Source organism: Leptonotus elevatus, chromosome 8, assembly GCF_054856555.1.
Source record: "Leptonotus elevatus isolate MCC_2025b chromosome 8, RoL_Lele_1.0, whole genome shotgun sequence".
In the NCBI taxonomy this organism is placed as follows: domain Eukaryota; kingdom Metazoa; phylum Chordata; class Actinopteri; order Syngnathiformes; family Syngnathidae; genus Leptonotus; species Leptonotus elevatus.
Window position 1 is genome coordinate 14,721,031 of NC_141246.1, and position 27,052 is coordinate 14,748,082.

General features: G+C 39.1%; 1 protein-coding gene across 1 annotated transcript in view; it reads left to right on the top strand.

Annotated features, from left to right (window-relative positions):
- Positions 1-27,052, top strand: part of prkcaa (protein kinase C, alpha, a) — a 114,559-nt gene that overhangs the window by 66,159 nt on the left and 21,348 nt on the right. Inside the window, exons 6-13 of the mRNA XM_086081959.1 lie at positions 7,603-7,759; positions 7,835-7,969; positions 8,062-8,155; positions 12,359-12,502; positions 12,603-12,776; positions 14,089-14,180; positions 14,387-14,449; positions 14,635-14,773. Of these exons, the coding sequence (XP_085938085.1) occupies positions 7,603-7,759; positions 7,835-7,969; positions 8,062-8,155; positions 12,359-12,502; positions 12,603-12,776; positions 14,089-14,180; positions 14,387-14,449; positions 14,635-14,773 (998 nt within the window). The remainder of the gene's footprint in view (positions 1-7,602; positions 7,760-7,834; positions 7,970-8,061; positions 8,156-12,358; positions 12,503-12,602; positions 12,777-14,088; positions 14,181-14,386; positions 14,450-14,634; positions 14,774-27,052) is intronic.

The window sequence follows — 27,052 nt, forward strand, 5'->3', positions numbered from 1 at the left end:
TGTGATGAATGAGGCCTTCGTAATCTGCTAAAATCCTCTTGCTGCAATTTGTTAATTTTCACCTCCGCAGCCAAAAGAAATATCCTGATTATGCTTGCTATCTATAAACCATCATTAAATAAATAGTTGTCACTGTAACGTAAAAGCTTTTTGATAACGCAATATGGTAGCCTGTAGGCTTGAAGAATTAATCAAATTCAAATGACATCATAACGGAGTGCAATGCATTTTTACAAATTGTACATGCTGCAATTTGGAAAAGGTTTGCCAATATTGAGTTATGATTAAGTCGGAGTGCCATCAGAATGATTTAGCAGATACAACAAAAAATAATCAAATTAGTCCTCATTGTTGCTTCAAATGATGTGACTGAAGATTTGTAGCTCAATTTGCGCATACAAAAAACGCAATTAACCCTTGAATAAGTAATAATATACTCTGTAACTTGATGCTAATATGTAATGCTAAAAATATCAACCCGACTGCGGCTATACACGATGCGCCACAGACTGACTTGTGTAACGAGGCTGCTCTGTAAACAGCGCAAGCAAGCGTCTGCGTTTATCTGCAACGACTTTTGCTTCTTATTCGGAGGCATGTTGTAAATCCTCGCTCTGTGATGACAGAAAATTAGCACATTGGCCAGAACAAAGATGACAGCGGGGCGCCGACGGCCGACTCATGTAATCATTCAATTAGCCGGCTCACTGAGGTCAGCGTGTCGCGAGGCACTGAACTTCAGTGACTCATTCATTTATGAAATGAACAGCAGGTGGAGGAACAGGCTAAATTATAGCTGGGAGGCGGGCAAACAAAACAAATCAAAGCAGCTTCATTGTTGACATGTCGCCAATGTGTGAAAATAATGGATTCAGAAGAGGCCCTGCAAAGAGTAAAATATTACAACCGTGTTTGCTCGACAACATTGCTAAGATTTTCACTTGTTAGCCAAATATTTTTTGAAACGTATCATAGCTTATTGATACAGCTGATTTCTTCAGCTCATTTTACGGCCAGAATTCTTGACATACGATGATGAACTGACCCTTCCCACCCTGGTCATGGCCTCTTTACCCTGCTCCCCTCTGGGAGAAGGCTCCGACCGACCAGGCTAATTGATGACGGCCGAGTTGGTAAGGAAGTATGAACATGCATGTTGGTTTGAGTGAAGACTTTAAATTGCCCAATGGTGTGAATGGCGACCAATCCAGGGTGTACCTTACCTCTTGCCAGAAGTCAGCTGGGATAGATTCCAATTCACGTGCAACTCTGAGGACAAGCGCTGTAGAAAATGGATAGATGGCTGGCGAGTGTGTGTGCGCATGTGTGTGTGTGTGTGTGTGTGTGTACGTACAGAACTGATGTACTAACCGCAGCCCACTCGGGCCATCTTGTGTTACAGATTACATTAGCTGCTGTTGATGCCAAGCAGGCAGCCTTCCAAGCAGATTTGAGTTACACAGTTTAAATAGCATGCTCGATGGCACGAAGGGACAATCTTTACATCATTTTTACACGTTCAGCACCGCTCTCAAAATAAACCGCATTCAGTTCAGGCCTCTCACGCGTCAGTTTCATAAGAAGCGAACAAACAATTTCTCTCACGTCATTTGACCTTGCTTTTTTTTGCGCACGCCAGTGCCTCTGTGATGCGGTGGAAGTCGAATTTGATTCAATTCACAAGAGAAGGAGACAATCAGTCATCAGTCAATCACAGGGCGCATATGGACAAACATCCATTCACTCTCACATTCACACATACGGGCCATTTATAGTCTTCACTTACGCCTGACGTTTTTTAAGATGTAGACGAAGACCCAAAAAGTGTACACGAAAATGTCAATATAACAATATTGCTGTTACGTTACATCCCTACTCTATGTTTTCTTCTTCTTCTTCTTATTTTTAGAATAAATTTACTTAATACAGAACTGCGGTTGAAATGATAAAAAATGTTTATGAAGACACATTTTTTCCAAACAGACTTATGAACATGGTTGTCATGAAATAGTTTTGTAAATCGACCTGTAAATTCTGCAAGTGAGTCAGAATCTAACCAACATCTACAATGTAGCTACAATTTTATTTTATTGTGAGGTTAATAATGAGTTACATACTGTACAGTAAGCTTAGGACAGTGCTCTGATGTTAGACAATGTAATTAAAAATGACGTAAGACAATAAGAGTGTTGATTTGGTCCCCACCATTTTATTTTTTCTATTTAAAAAAAACAAAAAAAAAAAGGCCACAATTTGAAGCATTAAAGCTGGCTAGCAATGGTCTGCTAATGATTCAGAGTTGTCAAATATTGTACTTAGTTTTAAATTTGTGTATTACTGTTTTGCTTTGGTACCTTTTGTAAACAGTTGTATTGACTTAAATGGTGTATCAATCCATCATGTTCCAGTAACCAGAGCCAAGAAGTTGTGCAGGAAGCATCATGGCTGCCGTTTGTTCAAACACACATTTGAAGGCCAACAGATAAACAGCCTTCTGGCAATGACTTGCAAAGTGAACAAATTTGTCACTGTCGCAGTTTCAATACAGAGATGGTGAAATTGGCTTGTTGTGGGGAAACGAGGCAGGCAGGGCGGCACTGAAGGAGACACAAGAGGTTTTGTTTGTGTGCTGAAGAACAACTGTGGGGCTTTAGTGCCGTCCTCCGCTTTGCCGTCACTCAAGAACACAGCTCCGTTGTATTGGTCGGTGCTGAGCACGCCACCCTCGTCTTGGTCTTAGCAACTCTTTTGTTCCCAAGCATTCACTGCATCACTTGCTCAAGAGCATTCTGTGCATGTTATTTACTCCCTCGTAGTTCACTGTTTGTGTCTGTTACGCAACTCTGCCACCTGTAGGTCCTTTGTGGACAATCACCTTCTCATTACGCACAGTCTATACTTTTGCTATAATTTCGTTTTTGCTTCTTTACTGTTCTATGTGCCTGTATCTATGCCACATTGACAGGAGAGATCTGCTATATTTGCACTGAAGTCCCGTTGGCAGAAATCTGTTAGCCTATCTCGTTTTTATTGACTTTTGGAGGAGTCCTGATTCCTTTCTTTGTTAGTTTCCTCTCATTTCCCTTCTTTAATCCCTACTATTGATCCACTGCCCCAAGTGTGTCTGTTAATTGCTAACCCGTCTGATGTGTGTGCAGTTTGTGTTTTTTTTTTCTTGAGGTTTGTTTTTCCTTTACTGTCAAAGCTAAAAATGGACCCCTTAATTTTTGCCTCCTGGATATGTGCACACGTTCTGTAGAGATTACTTCTTCAGTGTCGTTAGTGGTGAATATTGTAAATTTGATGTAGTGTTATCTTATTTGGAATGTGCCAGGTCCCTTTGTGTTGTTTTGCATAAAATTAAAGCTGCCAACTGTTAGATTGTCCGCATTTTGCTACAGAAATCACTGAACTCTTGCTCAATGGGTTAACACTGATTGTGACAGATATGTTTTATTTAAAGTCCACGTTGCTCAAACAGGTTGAAAATAGGCAACGATACTTACTAGATATTTGCAATATATGTTTGAAAAACATGCTAATTGGAGATGAGGCTCAGTTCCGCCGGTCCACTCCAGTAAAGTTATGCTGACGCATGTGCAGTGGAAGCTAGCGGACGAGTCTGACGTTAGCCAAAAGCTAAAGCTAACCCTGATGGCCTCTAGCCTAGGCAAGGAACAAGACCAGTGATACAAAGTGAAGCTTCATCGCCAGATTATCATGATTAGTTGTGCGCAGACAACAATTGAAGCATTTTATTCGTCATCGCAAAACGGACGTCCGTGGCATCTACCTCGTAGGCTACTTGTGGGAAAACGCTGGGTTGTTGAAGTGTAGATAATGGCGAGTGATATTTTTGTTTGCTTTGTTTTCATTTGGTTCAGTGTTGGTCCTTGAAAATATGTCTTCACGTGAAAATGGCTGGTTATACTAAAACGTTTGGGGACCGTTGCCTTTAAAAAATAAATAATTAATAATAATAATAATAAATTTGTGTACACCTGTGTATGCATTTTTGGAATGTCAGTGCTAAATAACTTTCAATAGTTTTGTGATTGAGTTCTTAGAAGCATTAATATTAGTTTGTGCGATTCTAATGCCTTGATTTTGGTGAGTTTTGATAATCAATGATTTCATTTGAGGAGCAACTTTCTAATATTGTGGAGCATTTTTTTCCTGCAGATTAATTCCAGGGACCTGAAGCAAGTTTTTTTTTTTAACAATATTCTCAGTTTTGCTGTTCAATGTGTTTTAATGTGGCGCAAAATGCAAATTTCATATTGCAAACGTGACGTGAAAAGATTTTTTATAAAAAATTTCTGCAAATGACTTTCTATAGGTTTGCAGCTCCGCATAAAGTATTTGTATTAATTGCAATATTCTTGGCGGTATGTGGATTATCACACTGAATTAATTCCATGTTATAACCTGTTAGTACTGAAGGAAAAAAGTCTTAACAAAGGTTTATCTTGGTGTTTGCACTGTTTGCATCAACTTTTTATCTGCTTGTACATTTTCACTCCCTTTACTCTCCCCTTTTCTCTTTATTGTTTGCTTTTCACACTTCAAGCTATTTTGGGATTCTGGCGGTTAACATTACAGAATCAAGTGTCTGCTTTCATTGCTTATTAGTGAACATATATGACAAACCAATAGTCGGCATCCAGTTTCAAATGAGCACATTGCGAGATTTGGTTCGCTCGGCAATAGACATGCAAATGTTTATATAGCCACAGAAGGTCAAATAGTTACACTTATTGTTACAAACTCCAATTGCAACGAAGTTGGGAAATTGTGTAAAATGTCAATAAAAACAGAATACAATGATTTGCAAATTCTTGGTAGGGAACGAGCCTTGTTTGAGTCGTATTATTATTTTAACAATACCATGGGATTTTTTTCAATAGAGCCACACAGCTGAGATTGTATCATATGAAGATTGCCATGCATGTGTGGGATTCACTCTCCATCAGTAATGTTTTGTTTCCCAAGTCTATCTTATGAGCCCTTCATTTTTCATCATTGCAATTTTCCACTGCATATATATCATCAAAATGCATTAGGCCTCCACATGTGGCTTCTTGTTCTGCTAGCCAATCACCCAGACGACAAAAAAAATATATATATATAATAAAAAATCAAATTTTCCTCCCATTAGTGTCTCTGCTAGGAAGAAGAAGAAGGCTTGCTGGAAGCGAGAGTTGGGCTTGGTTCAAAAAAAATTCTGGGCTTTGCCTGACAGTGGACGGCAGCATGCATGCAATGATTAAGGCCCCGAGCTTCTTCCACTTTGAAGCCTTCTCGCTACAATTTCCTTCTTCGTGGAATAGCTGACTCACTGGCACCGCACACACATGCCAGCAGGTTTTTGCCATGAGGAAATCATCTTCAAAATCTTGCGTCGAGATGCAGCAGCTGAAGAGGCTTCAAGTTGTGTCTGAGAAAAAATGATCTTGAAATGCTTAAGAGGACCTCTGAGTTTGAATACAATCCATTCAGGGACACGGTCCCACATTTCCATTGGAAATAATGAATGTAAGAATACATTAAGTTCCAGTGCTATGTACAATTATTATGATGTTGCCATCATGAAACCATTATAAACGGTACAGGTCATGTTCACACATTTTTGGTTAAGTTGAGTCAACCAACCAAGTAGCTCAAAAAAACTCACCACTCACAAATACTTAAAGTCCCTTCTCCTCCTTCATTATACAGATTTAACCTAATTAGTCAACTATCTGGTTGAGCAGGGTGTCTTCAACAGAGGTAGATTTAAGTAAGGGTGGGCGGATAAACAACTTTACACTAGTCTTCTTGTTTGCCAAAGGAGACAGAGTGCAAACATGGCTGGCCTCAATTTTTTTGAAGACGGGTTCAACTAGTGTCAGCTGAAGACAAGGACCAGTGTGCGTGTGAGTTGTGTGTGTGTGTGTGTCCGGACAAGGCGTGAAAGTCACCAAGGAGAGTTGGTTGTTATCACTGTCACAAGGAAGGTTACCATTGGACATTGAACATACAGGATGCATTCTCATGTGTGGAGCCGTGTGCACACATTTACTTTTACACTGGAAGAACTTCATATCTCCAAGTATACAGCATGTCAAGGTTTGATTATTATTCAACAGTTCTACACGTTTCACTTCAACAGCAGTCCAATTTGTATTAAAATGAAAACTGCATTTCGTTTCTTACTTCTACATTGGTCTACTAAACTCCATTAGAATGTTTCTTTCGCCCTCTACTGGTTCACTCTGGAAATACAGCTTGCAAAAATCATGACGTTTGATCTATTTTTAGTAATGAAATGATTATCTGCGGTTCATATTATTGCATCATTAATGAGGTTTGGAAGTGAAATAACTTGGCTGAAATACTTTTGGAAAATGGATTGAAAAGTAAAAAATATGGTGTTTTAGGATGCTTGTGAGCTTATGATTCAAATATATTATTATAGTATGTTTATTGTTTACAAATGATAAAGTTGTTATGCATGACCCAAAATCTCCAGTTAATTCCTTAGCGATTTGCTGCAACTGTTCAGATGAAAGACTGGTTGACAGCCAATTGCATTCACACTTAAAGTCACACCCAGAGAAAACTCAACTTAACACAGAAAGATCAATTCAAATACTGTGAGGCGGTAACCTGCCTTGACAGACACTTCCCCTTAACTCGTGAATCGAATTGATTTTATCTGCCTCTTGTGCTAAAATAGAGAATATGTATCCACTGTTGAAGCCACTTTATTTTTCATGTATTAATTGCACACTTGCGCTCAATCTAATTAAATAGTCTCCTGACATCATATTACCATTATTTAGCACATTCTTGATTAGTAAAAAGGTCAATTAGTCTCTTCTTTATTTCCCCTGGCATTGTAAGATGATGGATTTGCATGCAGTGATTTCACCCGGGATGAATTCAGCTTTGATTTCGTTTGAACACATTGAATACATTTTTTTTTTTTTTTTGTAAATGCATCATTGTAAAGCTCTATTTATGCGTCTTGTGTCTTTTATGCCCGGTTAATGGAGCGCTTATGTTCCGAGTGTGTCCTCTTTGTTTACTGTCCATCTCACTACCGGGGGATAAAAGAGCCTTCCCCCACTTCCTGCTTTTGCTCCATCTAAAGCTCAGTGTCACCAGACACACGCACGCGCGCACACACACACACACACACACACACACACACACACACACGTCGTGTGAATTGTGTGTTTGATCTTGAACACCTGCAGTGTGCTCCATTGATGTTCACCTGCTGTATCCTTATTTTTTTATTTATTTTTTTAAACCTGACCAAAAGGATTAATACATGAAGTTGAATATTCATTGAAGACTTCAGCACAGATCAAATGCACCGGTGCTCCCCTTTGAACAATCAGAAATGCTATTAAAAAAGAAAAAGGAAAGCACTTCATGCTTGTCATTTTATTTTCAAATTTGGGGTTATTTGAAATTTAGAACAGACCGCAATGTTTCCCAATGGGCTTTTCTTCTTCTTTTTTTATTTTTTATTTTTCAATAAATCCTGTGTATGTGCTCCCAGTGGTTTACACTTACCAAGTATTTTCCCATTATTTCCCCTTTTTGTTTTAGTTGGCGAAGGCACTAATCTGATACCAATGGACCCTAATGGCCTGTCTGATCCATATGTCAAACTCAAGCTCATACCTGACCCCAAAAATGAGACCAAGCAGAAGACCAAAACCATCCGCTCCAACCTGAACCCCAAATGGGGCGAAACCTTTACCTTGTAAGTAAACGCCTCTTTGTATTTGGTTGCTTGGGGTATGTTGTATTATACTGTATCATTCTACGCATGTTGCAGCAAACTGAAAGCCACAGACAAGGACCGCAGGCTATCCGTGGAGGTGTGGGACTGGGATCGGACAACCAGAAATGACTTTATGGGCGCCCTTTCATTTGGCGTGTCGGAGCTCATGAAGGCTCCGGCGAGTGGCTGGTAAAGACCGATTTTTTTACGTTGAGCTGTTCATCTTTCAAACTTGGCGGATTGTACACTCACGTGCTCACGTTGTCTCATGTCGTGGCCAGGTATAAGTTGTTGTGCCAGGAGGAAGGAGAGTATTACAATGTTCCCATCTCAGAGGAGGATGATGGGAATGAAGAACTGAGACTGAAATTTGAGGTGAGGGTTGTGGTCTGCTTGTTTGCTGACAGTTTTGTCACAATCATTTATTAATGCTCTCTGGCAGCTGGCAGATACAAATGTCAGTATTTTAAATACTGTATGATATTATTATATATATTTTTACAAATTCTACTTACTGCTTGTAAATTCAGAAATATTGAATATTTTCTTGTTGTGTGGAACTTAGTTGTCTGTCGACATTGTATGCAGGCTAATTGTACATTTTCATTATTTATATTATTTTATTTGCCCAAAAAAAATCACAATAGGTGGAACTTATAGTGAGTAATGCATTTTGACTTAAGATATGTATGACAGGTATGTGTTGTGGATGTTCTTACATTTGATGCATTCCAGATTGGTGCCAATCATTGCCTGTTTGACAGTTAAGTTCAGCACAAATTGTATTTTATTTACATATCAATTTGTGTACTGTATTTAAGTTTGTTTTTTTATGCTAGCAATTTTTCGTTCTTCTGAGTGAAATAGTTGTCTGTGTTCATCTTGATGCCTGTCCTGTTGTTTAGAGGGAGCATGACGTCCCCCCGGTACTTAAAGATAAAGGCAGCGCTTTCCTTGTCCATTTTAACATACTGTAACTTCATGCTCTTCTTATGGCCACTAGATGTCAGAAGATAACAAAATACACACTATAGGCCACTGTTTTCTAAATGATTGAGTTTATATGGCCACATATTCGACATGGGCAAAACCTAATGGCATACCACCAAAGTAAAATGTCTACATTGGATATAATAATGATGATGATTGATGTAGTAGAAGACCATTTATTTGTTCTGGCTGTTACTATAAACTGCGGGCATTTTTAAGAAAGCAAAGTTTGAGGTTGCTCAGTCTCCATATTACTCAGTGTAGCCACAATATCAGAAACAGGTCTGACCGTGAAATAGTGTAACGTTTTCACCCTTTTATGCTACACCCATGGCACACACCCTGACTGTTAAAGGGAAATTCAACCTTAAATGCTTTTTGACAATTTGTTATTTGTGACCTCACTAGTCTAAACATGACATTCTGATTAATATTACATTTGTGGAATATGAGTTATGCAGCGAAATCCAGCCGTTTTGATCCGTCTCAGGGGGCGGCCGTTCTGCCACTTGCTGTCGACATCACAGTTGCACAATGACCAATCACAGATCACCTGTTTTCTGAAGCTGAGCTGTGATTGGTTGCTACCATAAACCTGAGCAACTGTGATGTCATTTTCACTCGACAGCAAGTGGCAAAATAGCCGCCCTCTGATACTGATAAACAGTCAATTCTGTAAATTTGACTCTTTTTGGTCCCACTCTAAATAGAGTAAAATTTACTCAGCTGCGTTGGAAAAGGGAGACAAGGAAAGCAGGTGTTCCTCGAGGACCAGAAGTGAGAAACACTTCACTAGTCTATATACGGTATTCTGGTTTACTCTCTTCCAAGTGTAAATTTTACTCTAAACTGAGTCTATTTGGTCCCACTCTAAATAGAGTAAAATACAAATTAAAAAAATCAAATTTTGTTGCCTAACTCATATTCCACTAACGCAGTATTAACCAAAATACCGTATATAGACTAGTGCAGTGTTTCTCACTTCTGGTTCTCAGGGCACCCCTGTTTTCCTTGTCACCCTATTCCAACGCAGCTGAGGATCCTTACAGGCTTCTTCAGAGCTTGCTGATGAGCTGTCATTGAAATCAGCTGCGTTGGAATAGGGAGACATGAGGACCAGGAGGGAGAAATACTGGACTAGTGGGGCTGCATAGAACATATTATTGTCAAGAATTTTTTGGAGGGGTTGACTTCCACTGTAATGGGTTATGTGAATTATTATGACATATTGTCCCTCAGCTGTCTGAGCATGAAAGTGTCCCAGTGTAAAAAGTGTGTTTGAGTTGTTCAAAGTGAGTCGGGCCCTTTAGTTGCTTCTGCTTATGGTTCCAGGACCAAGCACTTTTGGAAGACTCTGGCAGGAAGAAAGTAAGGCTGCTCGCTCGCTCGGACAGGCTCTTGTCTTTGGCTAAAGCTTCAAGGTGTGCTGTGCTTTGGTGCAGTCTGCTGCGCTTTGCTCGTTAGATTAGATTGCAGTAGACATGCAATTAACCAAACTAAGGCTGCTCGTACTTTGCCACAAGCTCGTTTGAAATTGACCGGGAAAGAGGAATACTTAAGGTCTGTCGGTGAGCTGACACTGAATGTGACCCACGTGTGCATACAGTATATCATTTGCAGACATGAATTCAAACCAATGTTTGCTGTAGTGCATTGTTATTCACATTGGTTAAGGTACGTTTTTGGAGAAAGGGCGTGAAAATGATGTGTTTTTGCTTGGAATTTAATGCATTACCTCGATGGATTCTGATTCTATAGCCACATCATCGGGTTCAGCATGAGTTTGGATACGTGTTTGTCCTTCTGAGTGTGAACTATGGACGTGAAATATAGGAACGGGCATCCCATAGATGACTAGATCAAAGATTGATGCTCGATTCATCACAGAATCACTCATGGAATGTTCTGAGCTCCTGTTTCCATGACAGTGTTGTAAACTGAGAAGAATAAAATTGCCAGTTTGAATGTTGCGCATCTTCTTATAGTCCATGTCAAGTTGTTCTTCCTTAGACGTTGAACAAGTTAAGAATGAATCAATATCACCTCTGTTGGCTACAGACAAGTAGTGCACGCCTTGATTAATCATCAATCAGTCCCACGTTCATTAGAATCCCTACTGATCAGTTCTTATGCTTCGCACTTTTTGCACCTTTGCAAAAAAACTCGATAGTTGTCGATAGAGATAAAGCATGATTTGGCATGAATGAGCTTGATAGGGAATTTGTCATGTTTTGTAGATAGTGTTGACACCAGTGCTCGTCTGGAGCAGGCATGAATGCACGTGACAGTAGATTGTGCCTCTCTACTTGAAATATCATGCAACTGAATGAAAACTCCTCAAGTCTTTGTCATTCAGACCAATATTGATGAGGTCCTCTGGTATGAAGGAACTCAGTCTAATCTGTCAACAATGTTGAAATGTTTGTGTGCTTATTTAAGGAGTCATTATTCAGTGTTTCCCACAGATTTGAAATATACTTGGGTGAGTGGACTCCGGCTGCGAGGTTTGAGGGTTTGGTAGTATTAGTGTTATGAGGCAATTTTTCACTTCATATCGTGCATTCTAGTGAATTTTCAGACTAAAAATGTTGATAACACATTACTCAGTGACACCATATTTTTTGTACGAATTTTGTATTAAAAAAAAACCCCAATATGAATAAAATAAGGCTGTCAACGTTATACACGGTATATCCAGTTGTGACACTTAAAAAACATTTAAAAAAAATTTAATTACATTTTCTTGCAAACTTCTTGGGTGGCGGCCAGTTTACTTGGGTGGACCGCCCATGTATTAACATGGTGTGGGAAACACTGTTATTACTTGGGATGTTATATACTAGGGGTGTGAATTGCCTAGTACCTGGCGATTCAATTCATATCACGATTCGATTCGATACCGATTAATCCCGATGTGAATCTATAAATTAATTATTGCGATTTTTTTTTTTTTACCCAAATTTAGAAAATACTAATCAGTAAACTAGTACATGTACACTGTAAGGTTTGTATGAAAATGTATTTATCTGAAAATTCAGGCTTATAACTGAGCCACTGAATTTAGTTTCATGTTTGAACAGCATTGAAATAAAATATCAAGGCTTAATGTTCCATTAATATAACATTCTTCCATACTTAATGTGTAAATCCTAACCCTAAGTAAGACGTTTTGTTGAATATTCCTAGAAAAAAAATTGATGTTCAAAAATCGATTCGGCCGCATATCGAATCGATTCGAGAATTGCGCGCTGTAATATCGCGAATGTATGTGGGGGACAAAAGTCCACTCATCAATGACCTACAATTTATTTTAAAATATCTGTCATACGCTGCAATCCAGAAACCTGGGGACTCAGTACAACAACTGGCAACAACCACCCCAATAAGGAAATGTACAATCAGGGTTTGCCTCAAATTCCCACTCAGGAAGTTGGCAGGACAATGAAGGGATAAATTGTTCAATCAAGTATCAGTCGAAGTAGATTATTATTATCTTTGAAAGTGTATTCTAATGTTGTGACTAGTGAGTGCATTTGCGTGCTCCTTGGAGCGCATGTTGACGCACCTCGTCTTGTTTTGTGAACACAGAAAGCCAAGCTGGGCCCAGCCAAGAAGGCCAATACAGAGGTCGATGGCAGCCCATCCAGCCAGCTGCCACACAACAGCTTGAACCAGGTCAAACTCAGTGACTTCAACTTCTTGGCAGTACTTGGGAAAGGCAGCTTTGGCAAGGTCAACTGGAATGTCCAAAAAGTCACCTTAGACACGAAAAGAAATAAGATGCTATATTATTGGTGATTTATTTTGTATTTTTTTTTTCCTGCGACGAAAGGTGATCCTGGCAGAGATGAAGCCCACGGAAGAGCTGTATGCGATAAAGATCCTGAAAAAGGACGTGGTGATTCAAGACGACGACGTTGAGTGCACCATGGTGGAGAAGCGAGTCCTTGCTCAGCAGGAGAAACCGCCCTTCCTCACGCATCTACACTCGTGCTTCCAGACTGTGGTGGGTGCAATGCTCTGAGGTCAAAGTCTCTTCAAAGTAGGTTGCGCTAAGCTAAAAAGAGGACCTGCATGACAACTAAGTACAATTAGAACACGGTACGGACGAAGTTAAACAGGCAGAGTTTGTGTGCAAGACACGTCCACTCATTGCACATTTGAGTCCTTGGGAAAAAGAACAGACCTGAGAGCACAAAGTGACACATGCTGTGCACTGTTAAAAATGAAACCCCCAATAGACATATGTACACACACTCAACTTTTAGAGGCCAAACACAGACTCACACTCAAAACCTATTATTAACGTGAACAGTTCTGCGGCATTTTAAAAGATACCAACCACATATGCATTAAATTCATATAGCATACAACAATAACAAACTTGTCTACAAGATTCATTATGAAACTGCAATAGAATTACTCCGATTTATTTGCATGTTTACCTGTTGCTAGGCAGAATTTGCATTGTGCCCACAAGCACCATAATAATAAATCCAATTTGGAGTTCTCCCAGCAAAGGTTGGATTGGGAATTGACAGGAATACCATCAGACAAGGGAAATTACTAAATTACAATCATAAGAATATTTTATGGTTTGATGCTGATGATTGGCTGTGTGAAGAATTTAGTTGGCTGATGGCTGAAGCTGCAAGAGGGTGTGAGGCTAAGCTGACATAGCGCTGGAACAACAGCAGGCAGAGTGGAAAAAAAAATAAGAAGAGACGCAGCTTGGAAGTGAGCAGATGTTCTTTCTTTCTATCACATACAAAAGCGTCTATTCCATTTCCACGCTGGAATGGAACTCAGTTTGCATCCCTTTACCAAGGCCAAACAGTGCTAGCTTAAATCAGCAGCAAATTGTGTACTCACCCTCTGCATATTTTCAAATTGTGCCATCAAATTTCCTGTTAGTTCACTGATATCGAGTAAAACACAACACACACAAGAAAATGTACAAATTGTTAATCCAAGTGATAATTCAAAACATTTCTGCGATCAATCCCCGCCCATCCCACCTTCCATAAAATTTTATGAAAACCAGTCACGTAGGTTTTAATTTCTATAATCCTGCTCATGTGCAATGGAAACAGATTGCCCTCATTCATCAAAATAATTCTTCCACCCATTGGTGCGGAAAGAAGTCATCAAGACAACTCAATACTTCCGCAATTTCCTTGTAAGCAGAATGAGAAGTAATCATCACCTCCATATACAGGAGTGTTAAAAGAATACAAAAATAGATTTGAAGAAAAACGAAAAGAAAAAAAATGTTTTCATTTTTAAACGCACATTATTGGCACCCTGTTTATGCACAGGATCGTCTGTACTTTGTCATGGAGTACGTGACTGGAGGAGACCTCATGTATCACATTCAACAAGTGGGCAAGTTCAAGGAACCGCAAGCAGTGTAAGAAAAGACATCTTTGCTACCGATACCTTTGTATCGATTGCTGTGGTATTTACCTCAGACTTGGACACTTTTACAGGTGTGAATGTGAGCGTGAATGAGTGTGGCTGTGAGTGCGTATGGCTGTACAAGCACTCTAGGAAATGAGTCCAGTTTGGTGTGCTTTTTAATTTTTTATTTCTTAATATGTTGTTCTAATATTGCAGGTTCTATGCCGCAGAGATCGCTGTTGGTCTCTTCTTCCTTCACCGTAAAGGAGTCGTCTACAGGTAAGCATTTCTGCAAATGAAAATTATAGCGCAGGCTACTTTTCACATGTATTAACTCCTCATGGAAATGCATTTTTGTAAAAAGCAATTGTTTTGAATAAAATCACTCAAAAATTAAGGTGAATATCTTTCAGCATTTAGTTTTTTTGTTTTGTTCATACAATGTTATTTGTCCGTTTCTTCAGAGATCTTAAATTGGACAACGTGATGCTAGACTTCGAGGGGCACATTAAGATTGCTGACTTTGGCATGTGTAAAGAGAACATGTTGGATGGAGTGACCACTCGCACCTTCTGTGGCACTCCAGACTACATCGCGCCTGAGGTAAGATTTGAACTTGGAAAAGACATAAGTGTGTGCGTGCGCGCGTGTGTTTGTGTGTGCATGGCCTGATGCAAGAGGTCACTTATGTGTCACCCTCACGGACTAGATTAAGGCCACTGCCTGAGGACACGCATGCATACGGACACACACACACACACACACACACACGCACACACGCACACACACACAGCATGTGCGTTCTAAAAGGATGTAAGCACTGCAGTCAGGCAGACACCCAGTATGTCCGCTGTGAAGCGCAATGTGGGGTGTCTGCTCGTGCTCAGCAAACCGCTGATGCCGAAATGATGCTTTGGTCCACGCACACCCATCATCATCAAACACAATGACACAACTTGTTTTTGACCTTCACTGGCAATCATGCAGTATGGTGGCCTGGATGGAAAGTGCATGACGGTTTTCAATGTAAAGGAGCTCATGTGCATTATGCAGGTGTTTTTAATGTTTGACAATTTAAAAAAAAAAGAAAAGAAAAAAAAAGCGCTGAGTCATTCTCAAGACGTCGCACCGATTTGAATTGTGCTATGCAAAGTTGGGCCACAGTGGAGGTCTGCATTGTTGTAAACATGAAGTGATGTCATATTTATCTTCTTCAGGCCAGTTGAGACTGAATCAACTGTTTGTTGCCAAGTAGTGCACTCCATTTTGCCTCAATTACATTAAAGGGCACTGTTTCTAAAAAAAAAAAAAAAAAGGTGTGTAAGAGCAAGCTATTCTGCATTTAGATAGGTTAGCATATTTAGGTCAGAGTGGGACTGATTTACATAATAATTACCCCCAAAAGATAAACAGAACTGCATTGAAGGTAATTGAATTCACAGATTAGCTTAAGCTAACAGCGTTAGCTTCTGATAACAGCATACATACTAAATTGCCAAAAATAATTCGCTCACCTGCCTTGACTCACATAAAGGGATACTTTACTCATTGAGCCATTTGCAGTAGTCTAGAATTAATTTGATAACTTTAACATTATTTTTCGTGTGCAATTAATGCCTTAAAAAAAAAAATTCCACTTGCTGTCGACTGAAAATGACATCACCTAGCTGTGCCGAGGAAATAGGTCACAACCAATCACTAGTCACCTGTTTTCAGGGTTTGGTCAGCAAACTGAGCCAAATAATCCCAATTTTCATGAAAGCATGCCAGAGACCTAAAAACGGTTTCAGGAAATAATGCATATGTCTCCTTTAAGATGTGATCAATTCCATACAGTCGGTTATTACACATAACATAAGTTTCTCAAACTTTGTGGCCATTATCAGTTTGTTACCCCCTGTGCACTGGGCAGCTGTGTTATAGATTTTCTTCCCTGTCAGAATGAGATGTTGTCTACAAGGAGCCGGGGACAACATGCTGTGACTGCTCACAGTCAGACTGACAGTAATGCTCCGGCCACTGAAGGCACAGCAGGGATGGGAGGGAAGGCTGCTGCCTCCATCATGCTGTGAGTGTGTGTGGATACATACAATACCACACACACTCCGTAGTTTTATACACACTTTGTTGGAAGTGTTGCATATCTCCCAAAGTATTCATCATTTTGAGAGATGAATGACCTCGAGTGTGTCGCAACATATTTTCACTCTACTTGACACATTTGAAATTTGTGGTCACATGCAGCCAACAATTTTACAATTAGTTTCTAGAGAAGATAGGGCACATAGGCAAACGACCACTCCGCCACTGAGCCATGCCACATCAGCGGGGATTCTGGAAACCCCACATAAGTAGGGCAGAGCCAAGATTCAAACTCCAACTTCAGAACTGTGAGGCAGCCATGCTAATAGCTAGCAAAGTGATGCACATTTAGACCCACATCCATCCAAGAGTTCAATTGTCACAATTAAAATCATTTCACTTTGAAAATATTTGACCTCCTGATTTCGCTAAAGTAAATAATGTTAACTCTCAGCAGTCTTATAGGAGAGGGTCAAAACTTCATATTTATATCTTGATGGCGGTAGCAGGTTTCACTGAGCAGCAGGTTGGAGTGGAGGTTAGCCGGGAGGCGAAACCCCCTACAAAGAACCCCCTCGCTCAACTGGCCAACAATTTAATGGAATAAATCCGGTGTGCGCCCCTTTCAGAAGCAAAAGCTTTTATCTAATACACACACAACTCACATAAGTGAGCATCCATAGTGATTCAATTGCATTCTCAGTGGAGGCAGCATTTCATCACAAGCCACTGAACTACACTTGTCAATTAATGTAGCAGTGTAGCGCATGGCATCGCTGAACACAAATACCCCCCACTCGCATATCGACAACTTAGCCAAACGTTATTAGAATCTGATGCTGTGAACATTTTTAGCTAACGCTAATCAATGCCATAAGTGCACTATGCTTACCTGTTTGGCTTGGACTTGATATTGCTTCCACTGCAGCATCAATGTGGTTGTTTGCTTCAAGAACTGTGTCCAGCTGCCAAGCGAGCATTGCCTAAGAAAATGTGTATGCACTACCAGGTTTCTAAATTAAGTGATGGGTAAGTAAAGCTGTGATAACAACCATAAAATCAAAATGGACGCATGACATGGAAAAGCAGTGCACACACATTTCCACACTGGTCGCCCAGTACAGCTGACAATTTTTTTTTTTTACCCACAATCGGTCACCATCCCATTACAGGGCAACAACATTTTGACAATTTTAACAACGTGTTCTTTAATCTTTACCCAGTGAGTTAAACATGTTACCAATAGAGTTAACTCATCCACTGCCATTGACAGTTATAGACTTTAAAAAATTCATTTGAACTATTTCTATTAGTTAAACATTTTTTTCCCATTTTTGTTAACAAGAGTATGAAAACCTAGATTTTTTTTTGTACATTTAGAACAGATATCAAATTTGTGGTAATGCGATTAATTACGATTACAAATTTTAATCGCCTGATGCCCCTAATTTTGTATAATCTTTTCTTTTTTTCTTTAAAAAAAAAAAACATTTTTGTTTAATTTTTAATAATCTTTTTTTTTTTTTTTTTATTTAGATTATAAAAAATTAGGGGTGCCAGGCGATTTTTTTTTTTAATCGTAATTAATCGCATGACTTCACTAGTTAACTCACAATGAATGACAAATGTTATATCTGTTCTAATAGAATTAAAAAGAAAATTGATTTTCATACTCTTGTTAACAAAAGTGGTAAAAAATGTTAAACTAATAGAAATAGTTCCAATGAATTTTTGACGTCTATAGCCGTCAATGGCAGTGAATGAGTTAAAGTTGTGACCTGACGTATATTCTCTCACTTGACTTTTACTTGCCAGCTGGAGAGTTGCAATGTTTCCCTTGCTTGGTAGTGTACACGTGAACAAACACGCACACACAGAGTTATCGCTCTGTTTAGCCTGACCTATATAAGTAGCCTGTTATTGGTAGCTCCTTTCTAGGAGGAATGCACTAATGTACATTTACACCTCAGTGACTTTGATACAAAAATAAAGAGATAGAGAGAAAGAACGGATCTCGTCGGGAAAGCGAGGAGATGTAAAAGAGCAGAAGAATCAGCCGGACAATGAAGGCTAGAAAGGAAGGAGTAAGAGCATTCTAATGATGACTCCGTGACATTTTACGAGAGCATTTGAGACTATTGAGCTGTCTGATGCGGCCCATTTCCCTCGGTGGCCTTGTTGACCCAAGCACACGGCTTTATCATGGGGGATAAAAAAAAAAATCTCTGTGAGCTGTCAAGATGATAAAGTACAAATTTAGCCTTTTCCTTTATTCTATTTTTACTCTGTTTGCCAACCACTTCTTTAGGTACAGCCGCATAATCATAATTAGATCCAACATTGCAGCACAGTGGAAAGTGGTTAGAACGTCTGCCTCACAGTAATGAGGATGTCTGTGAGAAATCTACAGCCCCTTTCCCCAAAATGTGCATTTTAGGTCTATTGTAGACTTGTCCATATTGTAGGTGTGAATTAGGTTTTACACCAGTGGTGTCGTTTGGACACCAAATTTCAGTTTTATATACTGTAGAGCGTTTATAAATATGCAAATGAACTATTTGCAATTAAACAGGCAACATTTCTATTCAGAAAACACTGTGGTGGATAAAGTTTTTGAATTTTTACAAACACAAATGGTTTACTCCACTTTCTGCTTGTGTAAAAGCCCAAATTGTCCAAATATCACATGAAAGATTACCAAGTAACCGCTTTAAAAACAGCAAAACAGCAATCACCAATTTTGCATAAAATGTCAAATATCAGCCAATCCCAATCCAGCCAATAGTTCAGTGTTTTGTTTTTTTTGTAAAGCACTTTGAGTTGTTTCTTTTCTATATAAATAAAGTTGACTTGTGTAATGTGAATGCTTGTTTGTCCATCTGTGCCCTGAGATTGGTTGACCACCACCACTTATATAAAATGGCTGGATGGAAGAGCACTATATCCAATAATCTGATTTTAATCTGACACATTCTGACACAATCTGACTTTAATCTGACACCTTGGCACACCTCTAATTAATATAACAAAAGTATGAGAAACAGCTTGTGCGTGTTGCTAACTACACCAAGAACATTTTGATTGGTCTTTGCTTTTTTTTCTTCTTTTTTTCCTTTCTTTTTTTTTTCAAAAAATTTATTTGATTGGTCTTTGCATTGGATGTCATTATATTGTGCCAGTGTACCTAATTGTTCAAATTAAAACCTTTTTAATAGGGGTGTTAAAAAAAAATCGATTCTGCAATATATCGCGATATTACAGCACACAATTCTCGAATCGATTCGATATGCGGCCGAATCGATTTTTAAACATCAATTTTTGTGGGAATATTCAGCAAAACGTTTTATTTAGGATTAGGGTTCACACGTTAAGCATGGAAGAATGTTATATTAATGGAACATTGAGCCTTAATATTTTATTTCAGTGCTGTTCAAACGTGAAACAGATTGCAACAGATTGTTTTTTAAATAGTGGCTCACAGTTATAGGCCTAAAGTTTCACATAAATAAATACATTTTTGTACAAATCTTACAGTGTACATGCACAAGTTTACGGATTAGTATTTTCGAATCGCAATCATTTTACAGATTTGTATCGGGATTAATCGGCATCGAATCGAATCGTGACCTATGAATCGTGATACGAATCGAATCGCCAGGTATTAGGCAATTCACACCCCTACTTTTTAACCTCAGAAAACTGTTGAAGTACAGTGCGCTTATCTTTTAAAAAGTTGATCGTTTTACAAATAAATAACTGTGGCGATGTGTTAGAAGTGAGTCGAGGGCATGTAAAACCCTTACGGCTGGTCATTATATCATCAGTGAAGAAAAGCCATTATCAGTTTGTTACCCCCTGTGCACTGGGCAGCTGTGTTATAGATTTTCTTCCCTGTCAGAATGAGATGTTGTCTACAAGGAGCCGGGGACAACATGCTGTGACTGCTCACAGTCAGACTGACAGTAATGCTCCGGCCACTGAAGGCACAGCAGGGATGGGAGGGAAGGCTGCTGCCTCCATCATGCTGTGAGTGTGTGTGGATACATACAATACCACACACACTCCGTAGTTTTATACACACTTTGTTGGAAGTGTTGCATATCTCCCAAAGTATTCATCATTTTGAGAGATGAATGACCTCGAGTGTGTCGCAACATATTTTCACTCTACTTGACACATTTGAAATTTGTGGTCACATGCAGCCAACAATTTTACAATTAGTTTCTAGAGAAGATAGGGCACATAGGCAAACGACCACTCCGCCACTGAGCCATGCCACATCAGCGGGGATTCTGGAAACCCCACATAAGTAGGGCAGAGCCAAGATTCAAACTCCAACTTCAGAACTGTGAGGCAGCCATGCTAATAGCTAGCAAAGTGATGCACATTTAGACCCACATCCATCCAAGAGTTCAATTGTCACAATTAAAATCATTTCACTTTGAAAATATTTGACCTCCTGATTTCGCTAAAGTAAATAATGTTAACTCTCAGCAGTCTTATAGGAGAGGGTCAAAACTTCATATTTATATCTTGATGGCGGTAGCAGGTTTCACTGAGCAGCAGGTTGGAGTGGAGGTTAGCCGGGAGGCGAAACCCCCTACAAAGAACCCCCTCGCTCAACTGGCCAACAATTTAATGGAATAAATCCGGTGTGCGCCCCTTTCAGAAGCAAAAGCTTTTATCTAATACACACACAACTCACATAAGTGAGCATCCATAGTGATTCAATTGCATTCTCAGTGGAGGCAGCATTTCATCACAAGCCACTGAACTACACTTGTCAATTAATGTAGCAGTGTAGCGCATGGCATCGCTGAACACAAATACCCCCCACTCGCATATCGACAACTTAGCCAAACGTTATTAGAATCTGATGCTGTGAACATTTTTAGCTAACGCTAATCAATGCCATAAGTGCACTATGCTTACCTGTTTGGCTTGGACTTGATATTGCTTCCACTGCAGCATCAATGTGGTTGTTTGCTTCAAGAACTGTGTCCAGCTGCCAAGCGAGCATTGCCTAAGAAAATGTGTATGCACTACCAGGTTTCTAAATTAAGTGATGGGTAAGTAAAGCTGTGATAACAACCATAAAATCAAAATGGACGCATGACATGGAAAAGCAGTGCACACACATTTCCACACTGGTCGCCCAGTACAGCTGACAATTTTTTTTTTTTACCCACAATCGGTCACCATCCCATTACAGGGCAACAACATTTTGACAATTTTAACAACGTGTTCTTTAATCTTTACCCAGTGAGTTAAACATGTTACCAATAGAGTTAACTCATCCACTGCCATTGACAGTTATAGACTTTAAAAAATTCATTTGAACTATTTCTATTAGTTAAACATTTTTTTCCCATTTTTGTTAACAAGAGTATGAAAACCTAGATTTTTTTTTGTACATTTAGAACAGATATCAAATTTGTGGTAATGCGATTAATTACGATTACAAATTTTAATCGCCTGATGCCCCTAATTTTGTATAATCTTTTCTTTTTTTCTTTAAAAAAAAAAAACATTTTTGTTTAATTTTTAATAATCTTTTTTTTTTTTTTTTTATTTAGATTATAAAAAATTAGGGGTGCCAGGCGATTTTTTTTTTTAATCGTAATTAATCGCATGACTTCACTAGTTAACTCACAATGAATGACAAATGTTATATCTGTTCTAATAGAATTAAAAAGAAAATTGATTTTCATACTCTTGTTAACAAAAGTGGTAAAAAATGTTAAACTAATAGAAATAGTTCCAATGAATTTTTGACGTCTATAGCCGTCAATGGCAGTGAATGAGTTAAAGTTGTGACCTGACGTATATTCTCTCACTTGACTTTTACTTGCCAGCTGGAGAGTTGCAATGTTTCCCTTGCTTGGTAGTGTACACGTGAACAAACACGCACACACAGAGTTATCGCTCTGTTTAGCCTGACCTATATAAGTAGCCTGTTATTGGTAGCTCCTTTCTAGGAGGAATGCACTAATGTACATTTACACCTCAGTGACTTTGATACAAAAATAAAGAGATAGAGAGAAAGAACGGATCTCGTCGGGAAAGCGAGGAGATGTAAAAGAGCAGAAGAATCAGCCGGACAATGAAGGCTAGAAAGGAAGGAGTAAGAGCATTCTAATGATGACTCCGTGACATTTTACGAGAGCATTTGAGACTATTGAGCTGTCTGATGCGGCCCATTTCCCTCGGTGGCCTTGTTGACCCAAGCACACGGCTTTATCATGGGGGATAAAAAAAAAAATCTCTGTGAGCTGTCAAGATGATAAAGTACAAATTTAGCCTTTTCCTTTATTCTATTTTTACTCTGTTTGCCAACCACTTCTTTAGGTACAGCCGCATAATCATAATTAGATCCAACATTGCAGCACAGTGGAAAGTGGTTAGAACGTCTGCCTCACAGTAATGAGGATGTCTGTGAGAAATCTACAGCCCCTTTCCCCAAAATGTGCATTTTAGGTCTATTGTAGACTTGTCCATATTGTAGGTGTGAATTAGGTTTTACACCAGTGGTGTCGTTTGGACACCAAATTTCAGTTTTATATACTGTAGAGCGTTTATAAATATGCAAATGAACTATTTGCAATTAAACAGGCAACATTTCTATTCAGAAAACACTGTGGTGGATAAAGTTTTTGAATTTTTACAAACACAAATGGTTTACTCCACTTTCTGCTTGTGTAAAAGCCCAAATTGTCCAAATATCACATGAAAGATTACCAAGTAACCGCTTTAAAAACAGCAAAACAGCAATCACCAATTTTGCATAAAATGTCAAATATCAGCCAATCCCAATCCAGCCAATAGTTCAGTGTTTTGTTTTTTTTGTAAAGCACTTTGAGTTGTTTCTTTTCTATATAAATAAAGTTGACTTGTGTAATGTGAATGCTTGTTTGTCCATCTGTGCCCTGAGATTGGTTGACCACCACCACTTATATAAAATGGCTGGATGGAAGAGCACTATATCCAATAATCTGATTTTAATCTGACACATTCTGACACAATCTGACTTTAATCTGACACCTTGGCACACCTCTAATTAATATAACAAAAGTATGAGAAACAGCTTGTGCGTGTTGCTAACTACACCAAGAACATTTTGATTGGTCTTTGCTTTTTTTTCTTCTTTTTTTCCTTTCTTTTTTTTTTCAAAAAATTTATTTGATTGGTCTTTGCATTGGATGTCATTATATTGTGCCAGTGTACCTAATTGTTCAAATTAAAACCTTTTTAATAGGGGTGTTAAAAAAAAATCGATTCTGCAATATATCGCGATATTACAGCACACAATTCTCGAATCGATTCGATATGCGGCCGAATCGATTTTTAAACATCAATTTTTGTGGGAATATTCAGCAAAACGTTTTATTTAGGATTAGGGTTCACACGTTAAGCATGGAAGAATGTTATATTAATGGAACATTGAGCCTTAATATTTTATTTCAGTGCTGTTCAAACGTGAAACAGATTGCAACAGATTGTTTTTTAAATAGTGGCTCACAGTTATAGGCCTAAAGTTTCACATAAATAAATACATTTTTGTACAAATCTTACAGTGTACATGCACAAGTTTACGGATTAGTATTTTCGAATCGCAATCATTTTACAGATTTGTATCGGGATTAATCGGCATCGAATCGAATCGTGACCTATGAATCGTGATACGAATCGAATCGCCAGGTATTAGGCAATTCACACCCCTACTTTTTAACCTCAGAAAACTGTTGAAGTACAGTGCGCTTATCTTTTAAAAAGTTGATCGTTTTACAAATAAATAACTGTGGCGATGTGTTAGAAGTGAGTCGAGGGCATGTAAAACCCTTACGGCTGGTCATTATATCATCAGTGAAGAAAAGCCACATCACGAAGGGAGGTATGCCGGTCGAGCAGAAGCATCCCTGATGTTTGCTGCATTTGCTCCACGGCGTCCTCAAAGGGAACCTTAACATCAGCAAGGCATTCACCACAATGCAGTGAATTCTCAAATGTTTTCATATGGAGCAGAGTGGTGGGCCGGGCTGCTGTGTGTGTCGGCGAGTGTTGTTGTAAAGAGAGTAGCCTGGAATAGCTAGCAGTCTGATCCAAAACTGTCATGTAGTATTAGGCCTAATGGGAGAGCAATGTCTACAGCAATACACACACACACACAGACGCACACCAGACACACACACAGACACTCCAACATATGCACAGAGACAAGAACAGGTACACAAATAATCATTTAGATGTATAGTATAATCTCAAAAGATTTGTAAAACAATAATTATACATGATTCTAAGAGACGATTATACAAACAGGCCTGCTGGTTTATACACAAACACACGCACATACACGCACACACTTACACGCTGCAGTGAATCAGCAGAGCTGGCCAGAGGCTTTCATACAATAGAGTGAAGAAGAAAAAAAAGAAACAGCATAAAAGCATTGAATGTCAGGCACATGTCACACATGCCTCTTCCTATTGCCATTTCTTCTTCTCACAACCTGGCTGATGGAGAACACTTGACTTATTCATCACTTTCCTACAACCCAATACTAAACCAAAAACATTGAGGCATTACATAAAGGTCACCATGAGGGATTTTTTTTTTTTTTAATGTCCGCTGGTGGTGTTGCAGACAAGTGCTGGGTGGCAACGGGCAGTAAATAAATATGTTTGGCTTATTAGCATGTTGAAATCAAGAATATTGGACAATATTAAAACTAATGTGAAAGATTTCCAGGTCACAGGGTTTCCCACAGTGCTTTATAGTATACAAAGTGTAGTAGCTCCCCTCTTGTAGTTCCATTTCTAATGCATTTACATGAGCAAGATTTTTTTTTTTCCAAAATGGCAATCCCACGTTTTGTCTTTCCTGACCTGACGTGCCCCAAAGCTTTTCCTGATCTTAAATTCCTTAATGCGCGCAGTTTTTGCAGCAGTCCGTCGGGGTCAATTCACAGAGACAGAGTTCAACGCATGTTACATATTTCGGTCGGTCCTCAATGACACACTGTGTCGCGTTGGCTTGGTTCCCGCTGACATCCTGTCAGTTCGCAGCAGATCACCACGGCATTAAGTAACCTTTCGCTCCTTGTTAATCATGTGGCATGTGGCAGTACCGATCATGAATGTTTTGGGAGGCGCTAGGACTGTAGAATACTTGTAGCAGTAAGAGCAGTTTGTTGTGTGTCCTTTCTCATTGTGTAAGAGTGGCACAATCTTGTGTCTTGACTTTGTTTGTAACTGAGAGGTCACACACACACACACACACACACACACACACACACACACACACACACACACACACACACACACACACACACACACACACACACACACACACACACAAAGCTCAGCACTCGTCCGGCGGGAAACGTGATTAAACAGTCACGCTGAGGAATATTCATCATCAGGATTCCCCTCAGCTTGCAGTCTTTGGCCTGCTGGCTAATTAAAAGCATGGCGGAAAGACAAAAGAAGTTGACCACTCTTTTTTCATCCTTCTCATTCATTGTTCACCAAAGAGAAAATCCAGGATTAAATTGAAGAATTGTTCTCTCCAGGCCAACGCTTTGATCCATGAATGAGCATATACTGTATGTGTGTTGGTTTCCAAGTCAAATGTTATATCTTAAGGGTCTTTGAATACAGGATGTTTCCACCGAGCAGTACAATTCAGCTCAGCTCACTTAAAGTACCATTCGAAAGGTTCACCTTCATCTCGGGACGAGAGTCGATGATATTTTGGATATGATTTGGAATTGGACGATGACGACTGCATGGTTAGTCACTGTATATAGTGTTGTTTTCTCTTGTAAGTGACTTCTCTACAATTTTTAGATCCACCCTTATTTACTGATAACAATGACAATAATAACTCGGAGTTATTTAGTGCCTTTCAATGGATCCAAGAATACAGTAGATTAGCGGTTGCTACACAAAAAAAAAAAGTGCTGAAAACTTCTATAGCATCAAACAATTGTTTTGGTATACAACTTTTGACAAAAAAGACAAAAAACGGAAACACTTACAAAAATAAAAATAAATATTTATTTAATTTTGATGCATTTAAGCATTGGCAAATATTCATAGTTAGCATAGTTGGTCATTTCCTTCCTTAAAAGGAACCCCGGGTGACTGTCATGACAAAATGGACGTACGCCACCATTGTTATTTACTGTTTTCGCAACAGTGGCTGGTTCTCTGCCGAGCAATGTGAAACGCCTATAAAGAAAGCAAGGTGAGCCTCGTAGCGTTCCTAAAGAAACAACATGTGATCGGGAGAGTCACCCTCCCCGACGCAATCAAGAGTTTTGATCGTACCTTTAGCAACGCTACGAAGGCTCACCTTGCTTTCTTTCTTTCTTTCTTTTTCTTTCACATTGCTCGGCAGAGCCAGCCACCATTCTACGTCACTACGCACTGAATGCGTTGCGACGTAAATAACAATGGCAGCGTGTGTCCAAATAAAGTTTCTACAAAATGTATTAAAGTGGAAATGATTTTTGAAAAATTAACAACCAAATAAATAATATAGATGTTGTAGTGCCAAATATAAAGTCACATCATTTATTTTTGACAATTTGGCATGTAAAAAGGTATTTTCTCTTATTTTGTGTACTGAGTGGCTCGAACATTGACAAGTGAGCCTTTGCATAGGTCTAAACAAAATACACACGTGGCGGACAAACCCGCAAAGCCACAATACTTTTTACAGCACTCTGGTATAAAACCAAATGTGACACTCTAGCACAAAAACACAGCACCGCAAATAAACACCCGATATGGCACCGTC